Raw genomic sequence first — 19,928 nt, 5'->3', positions numbered from 1 at the left:
TCCTGGCACATGCACAGTGCGTAACCCAAATAGCAGGGTGGGTGGGTGTGATTTGTGTGGCTTGCTTTGCACACAGCAGGATTGTGAGGGGTTCCGCCGCTTGGCCGTCTCAAATCTGTGAGCCCAATTCTGGAAGGAAAATATGTATATATCAAGTCCTAGAGTGCTTTTGAGTCAGATATCTTGCCTTCCAGAGTTCCCCAGAGATCTGGAACACAAGTCTGAGCTTCACCGGAGGGGGTCTCTCTGCGACAGGCATTGCGCAGCCGTAAACAACCCCCATGGAGAGCTGGGGGACATGCACTCCGGGTCCCATCACTACTGCCATGGCTTCGTTACGCCCAGGATGCTTCCAGGTAAATGCAGGGGACGTAGTAAGGCATGGTACCTTTGGCACTTGGATTTCCCCAGCTGGACAGGTGCAAACACAAAAAGAGAAAATCCAGAGTGCCTCCGCTCTTAGCTCCCGCTAGTATCAGATGGCATCAGTCAGGTGGCACAGAGTCCGCTCTGGGTCATAGTCCAAACTTTAATGATAATCCATCCTCTACACTCAGTCTTCTGGTTGACATTTACTCCATTCAGCCAAGACTAGGTTGGCAACTGTCAGCTAGTTCCCAAAATTCAATAGTACTGCTCCATGGCAGTTAAAGTGTTGTCAGACTGGATTATTTCTGCAGTATGGATGCAGTCTTAGTGGGGGTTTTTTTCTTGATGTAGATGGTTGGTGAAGTCATTTCTGCTGGCCAGCTTTTTCTGACAATATTTTTTTTGTGACTTTACATTGACGCAAATGCTTTATGCAGGTGGTTTTAGTTTCTTAAAGGTTGTACAAAGTTGGCATCTTGTTCAGGGCTGTACAGGACTACAGGAGTGTGGCCTAGGAGGTACCGTAAGTTTAGCTTTTAGCAAGGAGTGCGGAGCTGAATCAGCTTTTGTGCATTGAAACAGTGCAAGGCTGAGTTTGCCTTTTGCACAATCGGTTCCACAGTGGTGAGATTCAGTGCTACATAGTTCCCTTCCACCAGTATAAAGATATTGCTGTGTCCCTTGCCAAAGTTTCACGGTCTCCCACTTTCTTCTCAGTGATCCCAAGTCAGTCTTGTTGCCCTCTTCACTCCGAGGAAGTGCAGACATGTGATGCCTGTCTGATGAAAACCACCATCACGGCCGAGAACGAGGTGGAAGCTCACAAGCTCTCCAACAATTACAAGGTTTGTATGTTCGCCATTAATGAGGGAGTCAAATGGCGGTATGTGGGGGAAGATACAGGAGATTATCACACTAAGGCCAATTCCACAACAGTCATGCTATTGGAAGTGAACAGGAGCATTGTGCTATCATGATCTAAATTTCCACACAGTTTTGCAACTGCGATATGACACCGGAACAAAAACACAAGAGGAGCGCATTTACGTTCCACATATCAAAATCGTTCTCATGGCTGTATTGTTCGTGTATCATTATTGCAAAGTTCTATGTATGTGTCCCTTTACCTGCTATAATGGGACTGTGCGTGTCCGAAAAACAATTTTCCATCTCAAACAAAACTAAACAAAATTCAATATTCACTATTTAAGAACATACAGTAATTCTTCTCCAGTTTAAATAAAAACGTGCTCTGTAGTGAGAAATAAGACAGAAATCGACTCAGAGAATGGTCTTACAAGTGACAAGGAAGTCCATGTAATGAACAGGAGTCTGGGAAACAGAAATGATGTCAGATCCGCAATAGTGTGCATGCATCATTAATTGCTTCCACGCCTCTGCAGTCGCATGAACGGAGCGATATCAGCAGATCGTTTATGGAGTTTACCCATTAATAAGAAGTTATGAGATGATTCTAGCTGGGAAAAGTACTGGATGCGTGTGGTGTTGTGTGAACGATTGTGATATAATGACAACAGTATTTCCTTCCATTTTATAACCCCATGTGATAATCTCCACAAAGATGGGAGACTCCCACATATTAAAGAGGAGAGGTGCGCATCTGTTCTGTTTTCCTTGTCTGGAGCATTCCTCTTCACTGTGGAAGAGAACAACTAGGTTTCTCTCCTTGACCATCTTTGGCTGATTTTGGTAATATGCAACAGAGAGAGAGTGAGGTTCACTAATCAGTGCATATCAACTCCAGTTCTGCTGCTGTTGCTGATCATCATCATCATCATCATCATTCTTATATAAATATATATAAATATAAAATATTAATTAGTAAAACAGAGAGGTTCAGGTTCTCTTGGCATATCTGTTTTGAGATGAGGTTTCTTGAGTTTGCCGAGCATCTTTAACATTCAAAACTATAAATAGTGCGGTACCCTTTAACTACATCTTCAAATGGTGCCATATCCATTAACTGCATTTAACTGCATCTTCCTCTTCCACCAGTCCTAGGAAATGGAGTTCAGCGTTGAGAATTGTGTGGCCCTTTGTTGCACTGCAACTCCCAGCAGCCCCAGCCAGCATAGCCAATGGTGAGGAAAACTGGGAGTTACAACCCAAGAACATCTGTAGGGTTGCATAGTTCCCATCCCTGTTGTAGCCAAAGGTCCTTTAGCCCATTCTCCCCTGACCTGTAGATTTCCAGATGTTTTTGGACTATAGCACCCATCACATGAAGCCAGGCTGGAGGTCTGTTAACCTAGCTTCCCCCAAACTGTGGTCTTCCAGATGTTTTCAGAGTACAACACTTCTCACCTGAGGCCAGGCTGAGTGGGGATGATGAGTGTTGCAATCAGCCAGATTGGTGCTGGGAATGCCAGATTGGAAATCCTGCCTTATTAACCTCCATCACAGACAGAACTATAGTTACCAGTGATGGGAATGGCCATACTGTATGTTTAAACTGTATTTTAGCAAATGCATATTCTACGCTCCCTCTTACAGTTTGGCTTTAAGAAATGGAAGAGTCACGTCACGGAACGACCCTGGGAAGACCGCTCAGAAATCGTGAAGGAGCTCTACTCAGACCTGAACATTGTCAGAAGCCCTTCAGGTATCCCAAACCAGGCAGCTTCCTCTGATCAGAGCATGGGAAAATTACTTTTAAGGACTCCCAGAACTCTCCATCCAGCAGGACAAGAAACTAAGCTGGCTGGGAAAGACTGAGAGCATCAGTCCAAAGGGTACCTTTTCCAAGCTGTATTCCAGCCCCTATTTTAGCATAGCAACCATCTGAATAAAAAGATATAAAGACGTCCTGCATCATCTTTGAGAGGAGCAGAGAAAAATATATTTCTAGCACATGCTTTTGTGGACTCCAGTTCACTGCATCATAGATTCACAGAGTTCGAAGAGACCCCTCCAGGGACATCCACTCCAACCCCTTTCTGACATGTAGAAAGACACAATCCATGCACTCCCTGCGACAGATGGTCATCCAGCCTCTGGTTATTATTATTATTAAAATTTTAAAACTCTTCAAAAAAGGATACTTTACCACTCTCTGAGGGAGTGTATTCTACTGTCAAACAGCTCTTACCCTTACTGTTCATTGTGTCTCAAAATTATGACATTTGTGAGGGTGAAACATAATAGAATCATGGAGTTGGAAGAGACCCCCAAAGGCCATCCAGTCCAACTCCATTCTGCCATGTAGGAAGACACTATCAAAGCCCTCCCTGTGACAGAAGGCTATCCAGCCTCTGTGAAGTTGAAGGCTTTTATGGCTAGCATACATAGTTTTTTTTTTTTTTTTTTTTGGGGGGGGGGTTCTGAGCTATGTGGCCATGTTCGAGAAGAGTTTATTCCTAACGTTTCGCCAGCATCTGTGGCTGGCATCTTGAGAGAATGCTGGCTGCCTCTGATTGAAAACCACCAAAGAAGGGGACTCTACCACTCTCCAAGGGAGCATCTTCCACTGTCAGACAGCTCTCACTATCAGGAAGTTCTTCCTAATACTGAGGTGGAATCTGTTTTCCTGTAGTTGTAACCCATTGCTCTGGGTCTCTGGAGCAGCAGAAAATAAGCATGCTCCATCCTCAATATGACATCCCTCCAAATATCGAAACAGGACTATCGTATCGCCCCTTAACCTTCTCTTCCCCATGCCAAACATACCCAACTATTTAAGTTGCTTCTCACAGGACATAGTTTCCAGACCTTTCACCATTTTGGTCACCAATTGTTTGAATGTTTGAAGCCATGATAGCCCTGTTTAAATATTTGAATAGATGTCATATTGAGGAGGGAGCAAGCTTGTTTTCTGCTGCTCCAGAGAAAAGGACACGGAACAATGGATGCAAGCTGCAGCAAAAGAGATTCCAGGTCAACATTAGGAGGACCTTCCTGACAATAAGGGCTGTTTGACAGTGGAACACATTCCTTCGGAGTGTAGTGGAGTCTCCTTCCTTGGAGGTCTTTAAACAGAGGCTGGTTGGCCATCTATCAATGGGGATGCTTTGATTGAGAGTTCCTGCATGGCAGAATGGGGTTGGACTGGATGGCTCTTGGGGTCTCTTCCAACTCTATGATTCTATGGCTAGAGTATGCAGGAGCAAAAAGACTTACTGTTTTTGCGATTGTTGTCCTCATTTAGGCTCTATGTTGACGTGTGGAAATGTCTTCTACTTGCTGTTCTTTGGATGGTGGCTATCCTTGCTCTACATCCTGCTCTCTCTCGTGATGTTCCTCACAGTGCTGGGTGCTCCCTATGGTGAGTAAGGGGACCAGAGGACTCCTGGGAGAAAAGGCCTGGCTGCATGTTGGCTGTGTGTTGAGGGGAAAATAGCCTTGTGTTGGAAAATCTCTTGAGATAAAAGTAGTGGCTGTGTGTCAGCTGCATGTTGAGCGATCCCAGAATAAAGGTAGTGGCTTTGTTTTGGTTGCATGGTGAGGAATCTCTTAGAATAAAAATAGTGGCTATGTTTCAGCTGCATGATGAACACTCTCTTAGGATAAAGGTAGGGGTTGTGTTTCAGCTGCACGTTGAGGAATCTCTTAGGATTAAAGTAGTAGCTGTGATGCGGCTGCATGTCGGCTGTGTGTTTAGGAATCTCTTGAGATAAAAATAGCAGCTGTGTGGTGGCCGTCTGTTGGGGTATCTCAGAGTTTGATTTCTCATTCAGCCATGAAAACCCACTAGGTGACCTTGGTTAAGTCACACTGTCTCAGCTCCTGAAAACCCCATGATAGGCTTGCCATGTGTCAGACATGACTTGAAGGCACACAGCAACATCAACAAATGGAAAGAGCACGAGAAAATGCAGCTAGGTTTAGACTACGGAGTCAGGTCATGAGCCGGTTTGGTCACAGGATTCACATCATAATTAACTTATGAGAAAACATTTGAAGAGAGAGGAGATCCCCTACATGTTCTACACTTGTAGAGACACAGTTGCGTGTGTGTGTTTTTAAAGGGACTTTCCCAAATTGCATTCCTTCCTCCATTCTCCCAACTTCAGTCCAAAGGGGGTATGGTTCCTTCTTCTGAGTATTTCAGACTACACCACTTTGCATCTCTAACCATGAATCCTGCTGGCTGGGGGAAATGGGAGCCGTAGTCCCAAACATGTGGAAGGCAGTAGGTTGAGAGCATTCACTTTAGGTGGTAAGATAAGGAAAAAGATAAATTTTTTGATTTGGAATGTCTTTCTCTTTTTCTCCATAACCCTACACCTGCTGACATCCAGGGAAACTTTGTTGGAAACTTGCTGGGTACTTCCTTTGGCCTTTTGGGAAAGTGATTCAAAAGGTAAGTGCATAAGAGAGCAGGGAGCGATTCTTGCCTCATAATTTTTGTGATCCTTCCCTGCCTCTCGAGTGTGCTTCTCTCTTTCCTGCCATATTCAAGTTTTCAAAAATAAATAAAATTTCAAGCATACATTTAGAAGTTTGTCTTCTTCTTACCTGACTTTCAACCATACAATGTTCTTGTACCTAAATTTACCAAATAAATTTTGAAGTTTGCCTTCTTCTTGCTTGATTTCCAAATCTTCAGCCTTCTACACAAAGTAGATTATTTTGGCTTGTTTAACCTATATATATATATATATATATATATAGAGAGAGAGAGAGAGAGAGAGAGAGAGAGAAGCAACGTTAGTTTCTGTTTCCTCCTTATTCATGTCCAGACTTAAATAAGCAGAATTCTTATAACCTTATTGACTCTCCTTTGATGGTGATTGTCCTTCTGCGTGATTTTGTGTGTGTGTGTGTGTGTGTATGCGCATATATGGATTATATATGGATAAACTTTAAAGTAAATATATAATCTATATACCTGCACAATGGGCCCTTGATATCCGCTGGGATTTGTTCCCAGTACCCCCACATGGATACCAAATTCTGTCCCATTAATTCTGTCCCAAATTCAAGTCCCATTAATTACAATGGCATAGTAAGGTGTTGTCCTGTATATAAACTGACAAAATCAAGGTTTGCTCTTTGAAATGTATACTTTTTTTGAATATTTTTAAGCTGTGGATGCTTGAATCGGTGGATAAAGATTCCATTGATCTGGAGAACAGACTGTATATACATTTTGATACTACTGTTTGCACTTCAGTTAAGACTATTACATTATTAACACCATTATCTCTCTCTCTCTCTGGCTTTTCTTCACGAACACCATTATAAGCCTCTACCAATTCTGAAAGAGCTTTTTGTTTAGCTCATATCCTTCCAATATTCTAGGATATTCTCTCGTCTTTTTTTTTTGCAGATGAAAACTTGCAATCACAACTGCAACGTGAAGTTCAACAAATACGACATCATTGCCGAAGGGAACGAGGGAAAGGAGGCCACTCCACTTCTCACCCGGCCGGAAGAGTCGGCTAACCCTGACCCAGACACACATTGGGTAAGGGACTGGGACCAGGTTGCAAGCCACCACTGCACCCCCAAAAAGGTTTGATAAGAGGCAACATTTTGGCCTTAATAATCCTTCCAGGGCATGTGAGTGCTTCCATGTACACCAAGGGTGCACAGCTTTCAGAAGCACATTAGTAGGAGAGTCTGGAGAATGGCCCTTCTGGGGGGAAAATGAAGGAAATACTCCCAATCACCCATTTCTTGTGGCATTTTAGGCTGAGGATGGTTGTGTTGTTGTTGTTTTTTCAGAGAAAGGCTTCTTGAAAACAAACTCTCCTTATTAGTTCTGGGTGCCCATCTGGGACCCTGGTATTTGGATAACATGAGCCTAAAATAGACTGGGAGGGGGGCAAAGGTGTGTCAGAAATGCTCCCCAAACTGCCTAGGGGACATTTAGAAGGCAAAAATAATAATTAAAACATTCCACCCCAATTTATTAACACTTGGGGGACAAAAATATGTTTGTGGGGAACCACATTTGGTCCGTGGGTTTCCCTATCCCATGTATGTCAAGAATCTTCCTTTGCTATAACTTCCTACTTTCTTGTTCCTGTATTATCATGCTGCTTCTTCTCCTCTTCTTCCCTTAATAAAATGCTGCAAATATCGTACTTTGGAAAGAGATATCCAGAGTATTTCTTCCCTGGCTAATTCGGATGCAAGAAGGGCCTTTAGGTCATTGGTGGGGCAAGCCAGATGGTCCCAAGTTCAGTCCCCACCAGCATCACCAGCTAGAGCTGGCAAAGACCCCTGCCAGAAATCTGGGAGAGCCATTCCTTGTTTGTGTATACAAGACAGACCTTAGTAGGCCATACTGTCACACTCTCCAATTGTCCCAGTTTGTCAGGGAAAGCCCTGGTTAATCCTCTGATGCCCCACATTCTATGTTGTTGTTTTGCCTTTAAGCTGTTTTCGACTTATGATGACCCTAAGGCCATCACGGGGTTTTCTTGGCAAGTCTCTTCATCGTGGGTTTGCCATTGCCATCTTCAGAGGCTGAGACTTGCCTAAGGTCCCCCAATGAGTTTCAGTATCTGAGCCAGGATTCAAACCCTTCCCTCCAGAATTACAGTCCAAACTCAAGCCACTATACCACACGGACCGACTTTTGGTGCTGCTTTGAAAATATCTCAGTTCCTCTCTCCTCTCTTCCTGCCATTATTCCCTGTGTATAAACTTGCTTCAATTGCTGCAAACTGAGTTCAGGGGGTTAAAGAAGTTCATACTCTAATAACTCAACCAGTGCTAGAGGAGGGAAAGTGCTCTTGGCCTTCCCAGTAGGCTCGGGATTTTCTAACATACTGTATATACTCATAGATAAGTCTAGAAATTTTAGTCAGAAAATTAGCTCCAAAAACCTGGATTGACTTATCCACGGGTCAATGCAAGTCCTGTACTTTAATGCCTATAAAAAAGGGAAGCATAATAACTTTTTTTTCTATCACACTTTTTTGTAGCAAGACATTCAAAGTGGCTACCAACTAAAACATCCATATTTAATATTGTACATAAAATTATAATCCCCCCTTAAAAAGAATTAAATATATTACAGTTAAAAGAGTTTTCAATGTATTAATAATAGCATAACGTGGGCAGGGTGGTGGTAATCTGTGGTGTGAGGGGTATCAGTCTGTGGCTGAGGAGTTTTACTCAGGAAAGGCCTGCCAGAAGAGATCCGTCTTGACAGCTTTCTTGAAGCTAAGTAATTTGACGGATCTTGTCCAGCAGGCCGTTCGAAAGTCGAGGGCAAAGCTATAGGGACAGTGAGTCTGAACTATTAATTAGCTTACCTACTAGATCATAGAATAGTCCTTAGAAAAATCTACAACATTATCAGTTAGGCCAGCAAAAGACCTTTAAAGTTGTGGACTATTACAGTTTGAAAATACAAAGATTCAAGTCATTACAGTCCAATTGAAACATGAAAAAGTTACCTCCAAAATAAAATAAAAAAATACAAAGCACAAACCACATAAGGCATATAAACATAAACTATAACACTTGAGAAAAAATATGCTGACATAAACAATGTCTCCAATTGTTAGAAACCGACGATCTGTCTGCATGATAGCCATTTCAGCTATGGAAGCAAGGAGAAACATTATAAATCCACAATATAGACAGCACTATGTTTCCATGGATTCATTATCCATGGATTCAAATATCCATGGCTTGAAAATATTTTTCAACATATATAAATTGCAAAAAGAAAACCTTGATTTTACCATTCATATAAGGGACGCTATTGTATTTAATGGGACTTGAGCATCCACAGATATCGGTATCCATGACCTGGTCCTGGAACCAAATCCCAGTGGATACCAAGAGCTCACTTATCCAGAGCAAACCCAAAAGTGAAACAGACCATGGGACAGAACAAAATCAACCTCAGGAAAGGCCTGAATAGTTTGGAGGTTTTCAGGATCTGCAAAAGTCTGACCTGCTTTTTGCTTATTGATGTTTCCTTTCTCCCCCAGCACCGTCCCAGCACCTACGTCTGGCTCCTCACTGGATATCCTTTCCTCTCCCTCATCCACGCCCTGATTTGCTTGGTCTCCTGGCTCCTGGTCTTCTACATCCCCATCGCCAAAATGAACGTCCGTATAATCACCAAGGTCTTGCTCATGCCTCCAGAGCAGGTCCATATACAGAGCCTCCGTAAGGTAAGGAAGCAGACAGGGGGTTGGCTACAGAGGAGGGCTTTGGGGGTGCATATCTACCCAAGGTCTTCTGCCTTGGATGCTAAAGTTTATTTCACTGGGGGTTTGGACTGTTGTATGGTAGCTGGACCCTGAGACTCAGAGAATGAAAATGTTGCCTCGCTGGATTGCAACTTGGGCTGCATCCGCACTGCAGAAGTAATCCAGATTGAAAATCCAGATTCTAGTCTGCATTAATAGAAGCATAGTATCTAGATCGAGGGAAGTAATAGTAGCACTCTATTCTGCTTTGGTTAGGCCTCACCTGGAATAATATTGGCCCCATACTGACAGGCCAAACTAAAGCTGCTTCGGGTCACTTTGGAGGTATGCTGTTTAAATGATGCTGCGCTAAAGCTATGCTCCAGTCCTTAGGATTTTGGCCAAGGAAACCCTTGGATAGGGTTGCCGAAAGTCAGATGTCGATTTGAAGGCATGTAACAATGACCAAACCCAGAACAGGATGGCGACCCTCAAGGTTTAAGCTCTGGGTCTTCCAACTGATTAAGATTTGATAGCCATTCTGGACCTCTGTAGTGGTTTGACCTTGAACGATGGAGTTTATCACACGAAGGAGTTCGGAGTTTATCCCGTGAATATCCTGGAAAAATCATGTAAATACTCAAAATGATTTCACACGACATTGCACAAAATCCGCCATTACAGTGACAAAGAAGCATTAACATTCATCTTTTTACTTTTGAGATTTCAGCCACAATGCATTTACGATCACTTTATTTGCGCAATTGTGTGTGATAATCATTCATACAACTACTCGCCATTTTCACTTTATTTAATCTCTCTTTAATGCCAAAATTATCCTCAGTGTGATAAATTCCTATGTCTCTGGAGACCAGGGTTCGAACCCCTGCTCAGCCCTGAAACACTGGGTGACCTTAGGCAAGTCACACTCTCTCAGCCTCAGAGGATGACAGTGGCAAACCCCCTCTGAAGAAACTGGCCAAAAAAACCCTGCGATTAGTTCATCTTAGGGTCACTGTAAGTCAGAAACTACTTGGAGGCACCCAAAAACAACAAGGTCTCTGCCAAAGAGCAGTGGTGCCTCATAAATCTATAAATCCCAGGATTTTGTAGGATTAAGCCTCAAACTGCATTATTTCTACATTGTAGATGAAATCCAAGACCTGAGTGACCAATGTCATTTGTCTTGTCCCTGCCTTCCTTCCATTCTTCCTTCCATTCTTCATTCATTCATTCATTCATTCATTCATTCATTGTTGTGTGGTCCAGACAGCTGTGCTCCTGGATGCTGAAGTTGTCCTTTGCTGCTACCGAGCTTGTAACGCTTACTATTACAAATACGCCGTGGATGGGATCAATGTTTTTGCCGTCAGTATCCTTTTCGGTATTGGGTTCCAAGGATGTCCGTCTGCGTATTTTGTTCTCACACATGGCAATAACAAAGGATTTCAGACCCCCCCCCCCCCCCCCAATTATCCAGACTAAGGCTGCTGCCACACTGCAGAATGGATGCATTTTGACACCGCTTCAACTTTCATGGCCCCATCCTATGAGATCCTGGGATTTGTAGTTTGTTGTGGCACCAGATTTTGACAGAAAAGGCTCATTATCTCCCAAAATTACAAATCCCAGAATTCCATAGCATTGAGCTATGGGAGTTGAAGCGGTCTCAAACTGTATTATTTCTGCAGCACAGAGGCTTCCTAAGTGAGATTGTGCACATGTTGCATTTCAGGGTTTTTCCTGCCAACGTGTTGTGAATATTTTCTTGGGGCCAACAGTTTTGTGGTGGGTTGTTGTTGTTTTTGTGCTTTTGTTTGCACAGAATACTTTGTCTCAATGGCAAAAACAACAGTTCGCTATAGTAATTTCAACCATTCACAATATTATTTTTTCTTACTTGGGATAAGGAAAATTTAAAATAATCTTTAAATCCCAACTGGCTCTGATTTTTCAGAGGACACAGGTGTGAAAGACGGTCTGTATTTGTGGCCAGCTTCCTTTAGTTAGACCGAGAGACATATTCAATAATGTCCCCCTGACTTATTTATTAATCTGGTTTTTATCCAAGCTACATAACCTTGCAATTAAATTAAATTCAGCACTCTGAAACAGTTTTATAACGTTGTGTAGTGGTTTGAGCATAGGACTATGACTGTGGAGACCAGGGTTTGATTCTGTGCTCAGCCATGAAAGCCACTGGGTGAACTTGGAAAAGTCACACTCTCTCAGCCTCAGAGGAAGGCAATGGAAAAACTCCTCTGAAGAAATCTTGCCAAGAAAACTCCATGATAGGGTTGCCTTAGGGTTGGCAAAGTCTGAAACAACTTGAAGACACACAACAACAGCAACAACAAGCCTTTTTATTGTCTTTCAACTTCCTTCCAAACCATGCAGAAACACAAGGTTTCTTCAACCATGGATAGAGAAAAAAATGTTCCTCTCATGGTTTTGGACTTCAGCTGCCATGAAACCCCAGCCAGCATGGCCAGCGGCAAAGAAATGTGGAAATTGTAGTCCAAAAATGTTGTTGCTGTTGTTGTTGTTGCATGCTTTCAGGTTGTTTTCGACTTATGATGACCCGGGCCAAAGGCAAACCCGTCACAGGGTTTTCTTGGCAAGTTTCTTCAAAGGGGGGGGGGGGGGCTGCCCTTGCCATCCTCTGAGGCTGAGAAAGTGTGACTTGCCCAAGGTTTACATGGCCAAGCATGTTGTTGCTGTTGTTGTGTGTCTTCAAGTTGTTTCAGACTTTACTCTATTGCAGAGTAAAACTTTATTCCAGAAAACCATAGGTATTATCAGGAACACATTTGCAGATAGAGGTGCCATCATCCACACACATTGGCAACACATTAACAGTGTCCCTCCCAAAACTTTGTGGGCTTCATCTACATTTGTTTACTGATTAAAACATAACAACCCTCTCTTCCATATCTGGAAACCATGCCTTATGAGGAGAGACTTAGGGAGCTGGATATGTTTAGGCTAAGTCTTCAGGAGACCAGTATTTAAATCCCTGGATATACAGATGACACTCTACTATTAGCAGAAAACATCACGGATGTGGAACAATTAGAAAAGAAGGTCAAGGAAGAAAGTGCAAAGGCAGGCTTAATGCTGAACATAAAGAAAACAAAAATAATGACCATGGAGGATCTGCATAAATTCAACCTAGACAATGCTATTGCTATAAATAGAGTTACTGTACCTTGGATCAAACATTGATCAAAAAGGAGATTGCAGTCAAGAAATAAGAAAGCTAGGAATGGGGAGGGCAGTCACCAAAGAATCAGACAAGATATTAAAGAGCAAAGATATACAGTTGAGCACTAAAGTTAGAATCATCCAAGCCATTGTATTCCCCATTACTATGTATGGATGTGAGAGATAGACAGTGAAAAAAGCAGATAAGAAGAAAGTTAATTAATTTGAGATGTAGTTCTGGAGAAGAGTGCTGAGGATACTGTAGATGGCCACATTTTTTTAAATGGGTCCATAAATAGATGAAGCCTGAAAACTCCCTGGAAGCCAAGATGATGAAACAGAGGCTGTTGTACTTTGGCCACATCATGAGAAGGCACGAATTATTGGAAAAGATAGAAAGCAGTAGAAAGAGAGGAAGGCCGCATGCCAGATGGTGAGATACAACCAGGGAGGACATGGGCATGAGTCTGAAGGCTCTGCATAGAGAGGTTGAGGACAGGAGGCTCTTGGAGATGTCTCATCCACAGGGTCTCCATGAGGTCGACTTGAGGGCAGCTAACAACAGCCCTGGAAATGCACTGGGAGACCTTGGGCAAGACACACTCTCTCAGCCTAAGAGGAAGGCAGTGGTAAACCTCCTCTGAATTACTCTTGCCATGAAAACACTACAATAGGGTTGCCATAGGTCACAGTTGACTTGAAAGCACATAACAGTAGATGTACAGTATGTTTATCACTTTGGCTCCTCAGTCATAAGGACTAGAACCCTTTTCCCTGGAAACATGAGAATATCTATGCGTTTAGCTTCAAGATTCTATTAAATTCTGCTATGGAGCTTGGAAATGCTACTTTTTAGGGGAATCATAAATTCCAGAATCTCCTAGCCAACATAGGTAATGTTTCCAACTTTGCTTTGGTACACCATAACTGTAGCAGATTTATTTCCGGACCTCTTATTGTAATATTACAACCTCATGCCTTTGGTTCTTTTCATTTAGCCAAAACTGAAATTGGCTATTTATTGCCCAGCAAAAACTCAAGTGCGACAAGTGGCTGGACTTGGAAAAGAAATGCATACATGTTTTCCTTAACTATTTACAATCAGATCTGCTTCCTTTGGTTATTGTGACGCTAGTTATTGGATATGGAGATAAGCATAACTTTTATACCAGCTCAGTAACCAAGTTTACATTGGCTCTGCTCTCCATAATGCCCCTGTCCTACTACATAGGAATGGCAATCGCCAGGTAAGGTTATTAAAAAATAATAACAATATTACACAGATGTAAAATTGGGCTGTAATGTTAGTTCTGGCTGGGGGATTCTGGCAGTTGTAGTCCAAAAAGTAAAGCTCCTCCTCCAAAGCATTTGTGTTAACTGTCCATGCCAGACAGAAACTCTCCACCATCCCCTCTTGTCTATGGAGTTTATCAGACAAGGGAAATTGGAAGTATAATCCAATGACAATCCGAACACAATCATGGGGTTTCCCGTTATTGCGTGAGAGGTGATCACACACAATTTCGGGCAATGGCAAGCTATTTTCGGGCAATGGGAAGTCAGTTTGAAGGCAATTTGAAATCATGTAAATTCGCTGAACTAGTGAATTCACATGAATGCGTTCTGGCCCCACTTTCTTTTCATTCGAAATTAAGAGAAATTTTTCCTGTTTGATAAACTTGTTTCTCTCACAGCATTTCTGCCCAGAGCAACTTTGCGGTTGGAGCGGTGGTCAATGCCACCTTTGGCTCCATCACGGAGCTGACCTTCTACATCACGGCCCTCATCAAAGGCGCCCGGGAGAAGAACAAGTGCTACGAGGAGATTGTCAAGTCCGCTCTGACAGGGACCCTCTTGGGTTGCGTCCTTTTCATCCCGGTAAGTCCACTCAAGGGTCGGCAGTCCATACCTTGCTCTTAGTGTTACGCCTGACCTGTTTGCATTTTCATGTGCCTTTTAGAGCTTTTTCTGCTGGTCTGGAATTCTGCAGTCTAGAACACAGCCTGCTCTGCAGTGTGAATAAATCATGCAAATCAGATTAATTGGTTGCGTATCATTTATCCGGAATTCCAAAATCCAAAATATTCCTAAACCCAAAATTATCCACATGAGTTATTGAGATAGTCACATCTTTGCTTGCTGATGTACACAAACTTTGTTCCATGTACAATTAAAAAAAATACCATATATACTCAACTATAAGTCGACCTCATGTATAAGTCTAGAGCAGCTTTGGGGGCCAAAATTAGGAATTTTGATATGGCCCATGTATGTTGAGGGTAAAACTTAGGGGCATGAAACAAAGGATGCAAAGAATGAAGGAAAGGAACATGATGCCAAAGAATGCTTCTGTTTTCCTGTCCAAACATTCAGAAAGGCCAGAAGCAGCATCACAATGGAGAGAATAGAGGAGGTTGGTGCTTTTTTTGGGTTCTCCCAGGAAGGACTAAGCTCTAACCTTTTGCCACTCTACTCACAGAGGGAGATGGAGCCTATTTTGAGTTAAAGTACAGTACTGACATTGACCCGTGGATAAGTAGACCCAGGCTTTGGGGCTCAATTTTTGACTCACATTTCTAGACTTATACATGAGTATGTACAGCACTACATATAAAATTAGCTTCAGGGTATGTTTATAAAGGTGCATATGAAACATAAATAAATTTCATGTTTAATCTTGGATCCTTTCTCCAAGATGGTTCATTATGTATATGCAACATTCCAAAATCCAAAGCACTTCTGGTCCCAAGCATTTTGGATGAGGGAGACTCAACCTGTATCTCCTTTCCAAATCTGATTTTTGTGACTAGCAGGAACCATATTCATACCCCCATTCTCCCTCTTAATTCTCTTTGTGGATCTTGCAACTCACTCAATGATTGAGTTTTCCTTCCCTTTTTCCTTCCAGGGGCTGTGTATGGTGATCGGAGGGATCCGGCACCAAGAACAGAGATTCAATAGCCGATCGGCTGGAGTAAGCTCTGCCCTTCTCTTCCTTTCTGTTGGAGGTAAGTCCTTGGGAGAGGGAAGGAGTCTTGTTGGTCTTTTCTGTGCCCCTTTTAGCAGATGGTCTGCCTTTGTGTTGCAACTATTGTTAGCCCTCTGCTGGGCCTTGTCCAGGTATTTCTTACATTTAAAGTGTGTGTATGTGCCTTCAAGTCATCTTTCGACTTATGATGATACCATGAATTTTTCATAAGGGTTTCTTAGGCGAGGAAAACTCAGAGATGGTTTGGCCAGTCCCTTCCACTAAAATATAGCCTACAGCAGACAGAGAAGACTAAGTATCTTACAAAACTACAGATCCCAGGATTCCATGGTACTGAGCCATGGCAGTTAAAGTAGTGTCAAACTGGATTTCTGCAGTGCAGAGTAGACCTAAATTGTTATGTTATCTTCATCATCATCATCACTTTTATTGATAACCAGCCTTTTCCCCAAAACTGGGATTCACGGTGACTTACAAATTAAAATGATTGCAATATCATTAAAAACATACATAGAATTAAACAATTAACAGTATTAAAACATGTGTGAAGTTGAAGGCTTTCATGGCCAGCATCCATAATTTTTTGTGGGTTTTTTGGGCTATGTGTTAAAACTATTTGAAACATGCACCTTAAAAAAAACAGAACGGTTAAAAAGCAGTCCAGCTTAAAACAATACAGCAACCTCATAGGAACTCTTTCCTTACAAATCTTCAGTTCTTAAAGCATGGCTGAATAAAAAGGTATTTGAGGCTTATCTCATGTTCTCACCAATTGTATCGGTGATAGTGGTAGGACTGAAGGAAGGGTCTGTTCTGAAGATCTTTGGATTTGGTCAGGTTCATATAAGAGATATAGTTTGTCAGATGAAGAGGATGCCAGTTTAAAAACACATAATATCAGTTAAAAGAGCACATGAGACCAATACATAAGCTGGCTCTAAGTTATCAAAGAGACCTCACTAGGGCTGGTGTCACTAGGGTTGGCATCACAAGGGCTGGTGTCACCCAGTGCAGGGGGAGCAAATTGCCTTGTCCCCACAGCTGGCCAGACCACTGGCTCCCCCAGCCTTCAGAGTCCTATGTAATGGCTAACTCCATAGGCGCCTCCACCCGCAGCCACTACTCAAGGGGACAGCAGTGTGGCCTTAAGAAAGTCTGTTTAGGGTTCAGTGTGGCTGCTGGACAAGCAGAAAAATGCCCTTTCTCACTTGCCCAGTAACCATCCCAGTCTCTCCAAGTATACCACCAACTGAGTAACCCGCCCCCCAGGGTGTCACCCAGTGTGATCCGCATCCTTTGCACTCCCTAGTGATGCCACTGGTTGTCATCATCATCATCATTTATTTATTTATATAGCGCCATAAATTTACATGGCTCTTTACAGGTATAATCAAGTCAAACATTAATCCTGCCAAAGGCATGCAGTCTAAAATAGTAAATTGTGATTGTCTTTCCTTTTTCTGCCAGGTGTGTTTGCTCCCACTCTCTTCTCCAAAGTCTACGGGAGGCTGGTCTGTGGGGAATGTCAAAACATCACCCATGAACCACCTGGGCATTACATCTGCCAGAGCTGCCACTTCGACTTGGTGAGTAGAAGCTTCTGGACTTCACCTGGGGCTGGTCCACTCTGGCCAGAATATTCCAGGCTGCTCCCAGAGTATTCTAGCCCCAAAACTGCTCCAAATTCCCCCCATTACCTCTGCACTCTGGAGTGACGTTGGGTGGCATGTTCCCCACTGTGCTGCCCACTGTGACCCACTGGAGGCAGAGAGAAGCCAAAATTGCCCCCTGCTATTTATTTACTTATTTCAAGGATTTATATCCTGGCTTTCTCCCACAATGGGACTCAAGGAGAATCATGCTAATCATGGAGTTGCCCACTTCTATTTAAGAGTGTATAAATTCTGTTACAGCTATGTCTGACTTTTAAATTATCTCTTGGCAGATGGAGAACAACGGTACCTTGTATTACAGCCATGTTGAGTAAGTATCTCCTAACCTTCATTTGCAGCGGTTTAGAAAGGCGATGTATTGCTATGTATTTTATATGTATTATCCTACTAGAGAGGCCCCTTCCCCACCACCACTCCCTTCTCCTTTTGTGTCGTGTCTTTTTAGATTGTAAGCCTGAGGGCAGGGAACCGTCCAATTAAAAAGATTGTATGTACAGCCCTGTGTAAATTTACAGCGCTTTACAAATAAAGGTTAATAATAATAATAATAATAATAATAATAATAATAATAATAATAATAATTTTAAGAACATAAGGAGGCCATGTTGGGTCAGACTAGAGGCCTGTATTATTATTATTATTAGTAGTAGTAGTAGTAGTAATACTACTACTACTATTTCTTTACCTGCCTCTTCCTATGGATCAAGGCTGGGAGCAACAGTAGATTAACAAATATACATCAGTTAAAAAGATACATCAGTTTAAAAGAACAAATAAGACACATATATAATAAAACAGTTTAACTCATCAAAAGAATTTAGGGAATGCTGTGGATATAGTATATCTTTATTTCAGTAAGGCCTTTGACAGCGTTTCCCATGACATTCTTGCAAACAAGCTAGTGAAATGTGGGCTAGACAATGTAACTGTTACATGGATTTGTAATTGGTTGACCGGCCGAACCCAAAGGGTGCTCAACAATGGCTCTTTTTCAGCCTGGAGAGAAGTGACCAGTGGGGTCCCACAGGGCTCTGTCCTGGGCGCAGTGCTATTTGACATCTTTATCAATGACTTGGATGACAGAATTGGGGGCATAGTTATCAAATTTGCAGATGACACCAAACTAGGGTGAGTAGCTAATACTCCAGAGGACAGGATCAAAATTCAAGATGTCCTGAATAGACTAGAAAGCTGGGCCAAAGCTAACAAAATGAAATTCAACACGGAGACATGTAAGGTACTGCACTTAGGGCAAAAAATGAAATGCATAGATATAGGATGGGGGACACTTGGCTTAAGGAGATTAATATGTATGAAAGGGATCTAGGAGTCCTAGTAGACCACAAGTTGAACATGAGTCAACTGTGTGATGCGGCGACTAAAAAGGTCAATGCAATTTTAGGCTGCATCAATAAAAGTATAGTGTCTAGATCAAGAGAAGTAATAGTGCCACTGTATTCTGCTTTGGTCAGGCCCCACCTGGAATATTGTGTCCAGTTCTGAGCTCCACAATTAAAAAAGGATATTGAGAAACTGGAGCATGTCCAAAGGTGGGCAACTAAAATGGTGAAGGGTCTGGAAACTATGGAGCCCTATGAGGAGCTTATGATAAACTCCATAGACTTTTTATGTCTATGGGAACCAATTGTAGGGAGTTTGTTTTTGCCCTGCCTGTTTTCCTACTCCTTTTGGTCATGGAAAGCTCTGGCTGTGGATAATCTGCTCCAAGGTCACATTCTTGTCACATGCAGGGCCCTCCTTCATAATGGACAATTTGTTCATGTTTTGTGAGGGTTGGGAATGGATTTTCTGCCTCTGTCGCATGATAGAGTCAGATGGCATCTGTCCTGGCATGTCTGCCTCTTCAGCCATGCTAGGACCATTGCTAAGAGCCCATGCTTTAAAGGCCAGAGATCCCAGATTCGCTTCTTGGAAATCCCCTGTTTGTCTCCAAAGCAAGAATGACCTCTGTCTGGAATGTTACAGGGTTGCTGCCAGCTGGCATAGAGGTTGGGTGTATCCGGGCTACATATTTGAAGCACTTTGGTACCACTACAACTATCACAACCTAGGATTTGTAGTTTGGTGAGGGTTGTCAAATTATCTGGTGCAGAGTTCTAGCGCTGGTCTTCATAGACTTCTAGGTCCCTCACCAAAATTACAAATCTCAGGACATCAGTGAAGAGGTCTGAAACTGGTACAAGTTGAAATCTCCCATATCCAGAATGTTTGGGACCAGAAGTGTTTTGGATTTTGACCTTTTTTAGATTTTGGTTATTTCCATATACACAATAAGATATTTTGGAATATTTGCCATATACATAATGAGATCTCTTGGAGATGGCACCCAAGTCCAAACCTCAAATTCATTTATGCTTTGTATATACCTTATACACATAGCTGGAAGGTAAATTTATGCAAAATACTTTTAATACTTTTGTGCATGAAAGAAAGTTTGTATACACTGAATCATCAGAAAGCAAAGGTCTCACTATCTCAGCTGCTCATGTGGACAATTTTGGATTATTTTGGATTTTGGCAAATCCCAGGACACCACTAAAGGAGCATGAAACT

The 19,928-nt window shown here is 42.4% G+C and overlaps 1 protein-coding gene across 11 annotated transcripts in view; it reads left to right on the top strand.

Annotated features, from left to right (window-relative positions):
• Nucleotides 1-19,928, top strand: part of LOC149311572 (uncharacterized) — a 56,097-nt gene that overhangs the window by 26,479 nt on the left and 9,690 nt on the right. For 7 of the 11 annotated variants that reach the window (XM_089527419.1, XM_089527414.1, XM_089527421.1 and 4 more), the window contains exons 2-14: nt 195-356; nt 1,087-1,214; nt 2,884-2,992; nt 4,535-4,651; nt 5,628-5,689; nt 6,659-6,796; nt 9,285-9,470; nt 10,758-10,860; nt 13,798-13,939; nt 14,387-14,570; nt 15,601-15,700; nt 17,149-17,267; nt 17,627-17,664. In XM_089527419.1, the coding sequence (XP_089383545.1) occupies nt 299-356; nt 1,087-1,214; nt 2,884-2,992; nt 4,535-4,651; nt 5,628-5,689; nt 6,659-6,796; nt 9,285-9,470; nt 10,758-10,860; nt 13,798-13,939; nt 14,387-14,570; nt 15,601-15,700; nt 17,149-17,267; nt 17,627-17,664 (1,484 nt within the window). In that variant the 5' untranslated portion in view covers nt 195-298. The remainder of the gene's footprint in view (nt 1-194; nt 357-1,086; nt 1,215-2,883; nt 2,993-4,534; nt 4,652-5,627; nt 5,690-6,658; nt 6,797-9,284; nt 9,471-10,757; nt 10,861-13,797; nt 13,940-14,386; nt 14,571-15,600; nt 15,701-17,148; nt 17,268-17,626; nt 17,665-19,928) is intronic. The other 4 variants (XM_089527420.1, XM_089527416.1, XM_089527413.1 and 1 more) reach the window with 3 other exon arrangements.

Source organism: Sceloporus occidentalis, unplaced genomic scaffold (genome assembly GCF_023333645.1).
Source record: "Sceloporus occidentalis isolate IW3139 unplaced genomic scaffold, rSceOcc1.0.p SCAF_5, whole genome shotgun sequence".
NCBI classification, from domain to species: Eukaryota; Metazoa; Chordata; class Lepidosauria; order Squamata; family Phrynosomatidae; genus Sceloporus; species Sceloporus occidentalis.
Note: the sequence above shows the minus strand (reverse complement) of the source record. Positions and strands in the feature narration are given on the sequence as shown.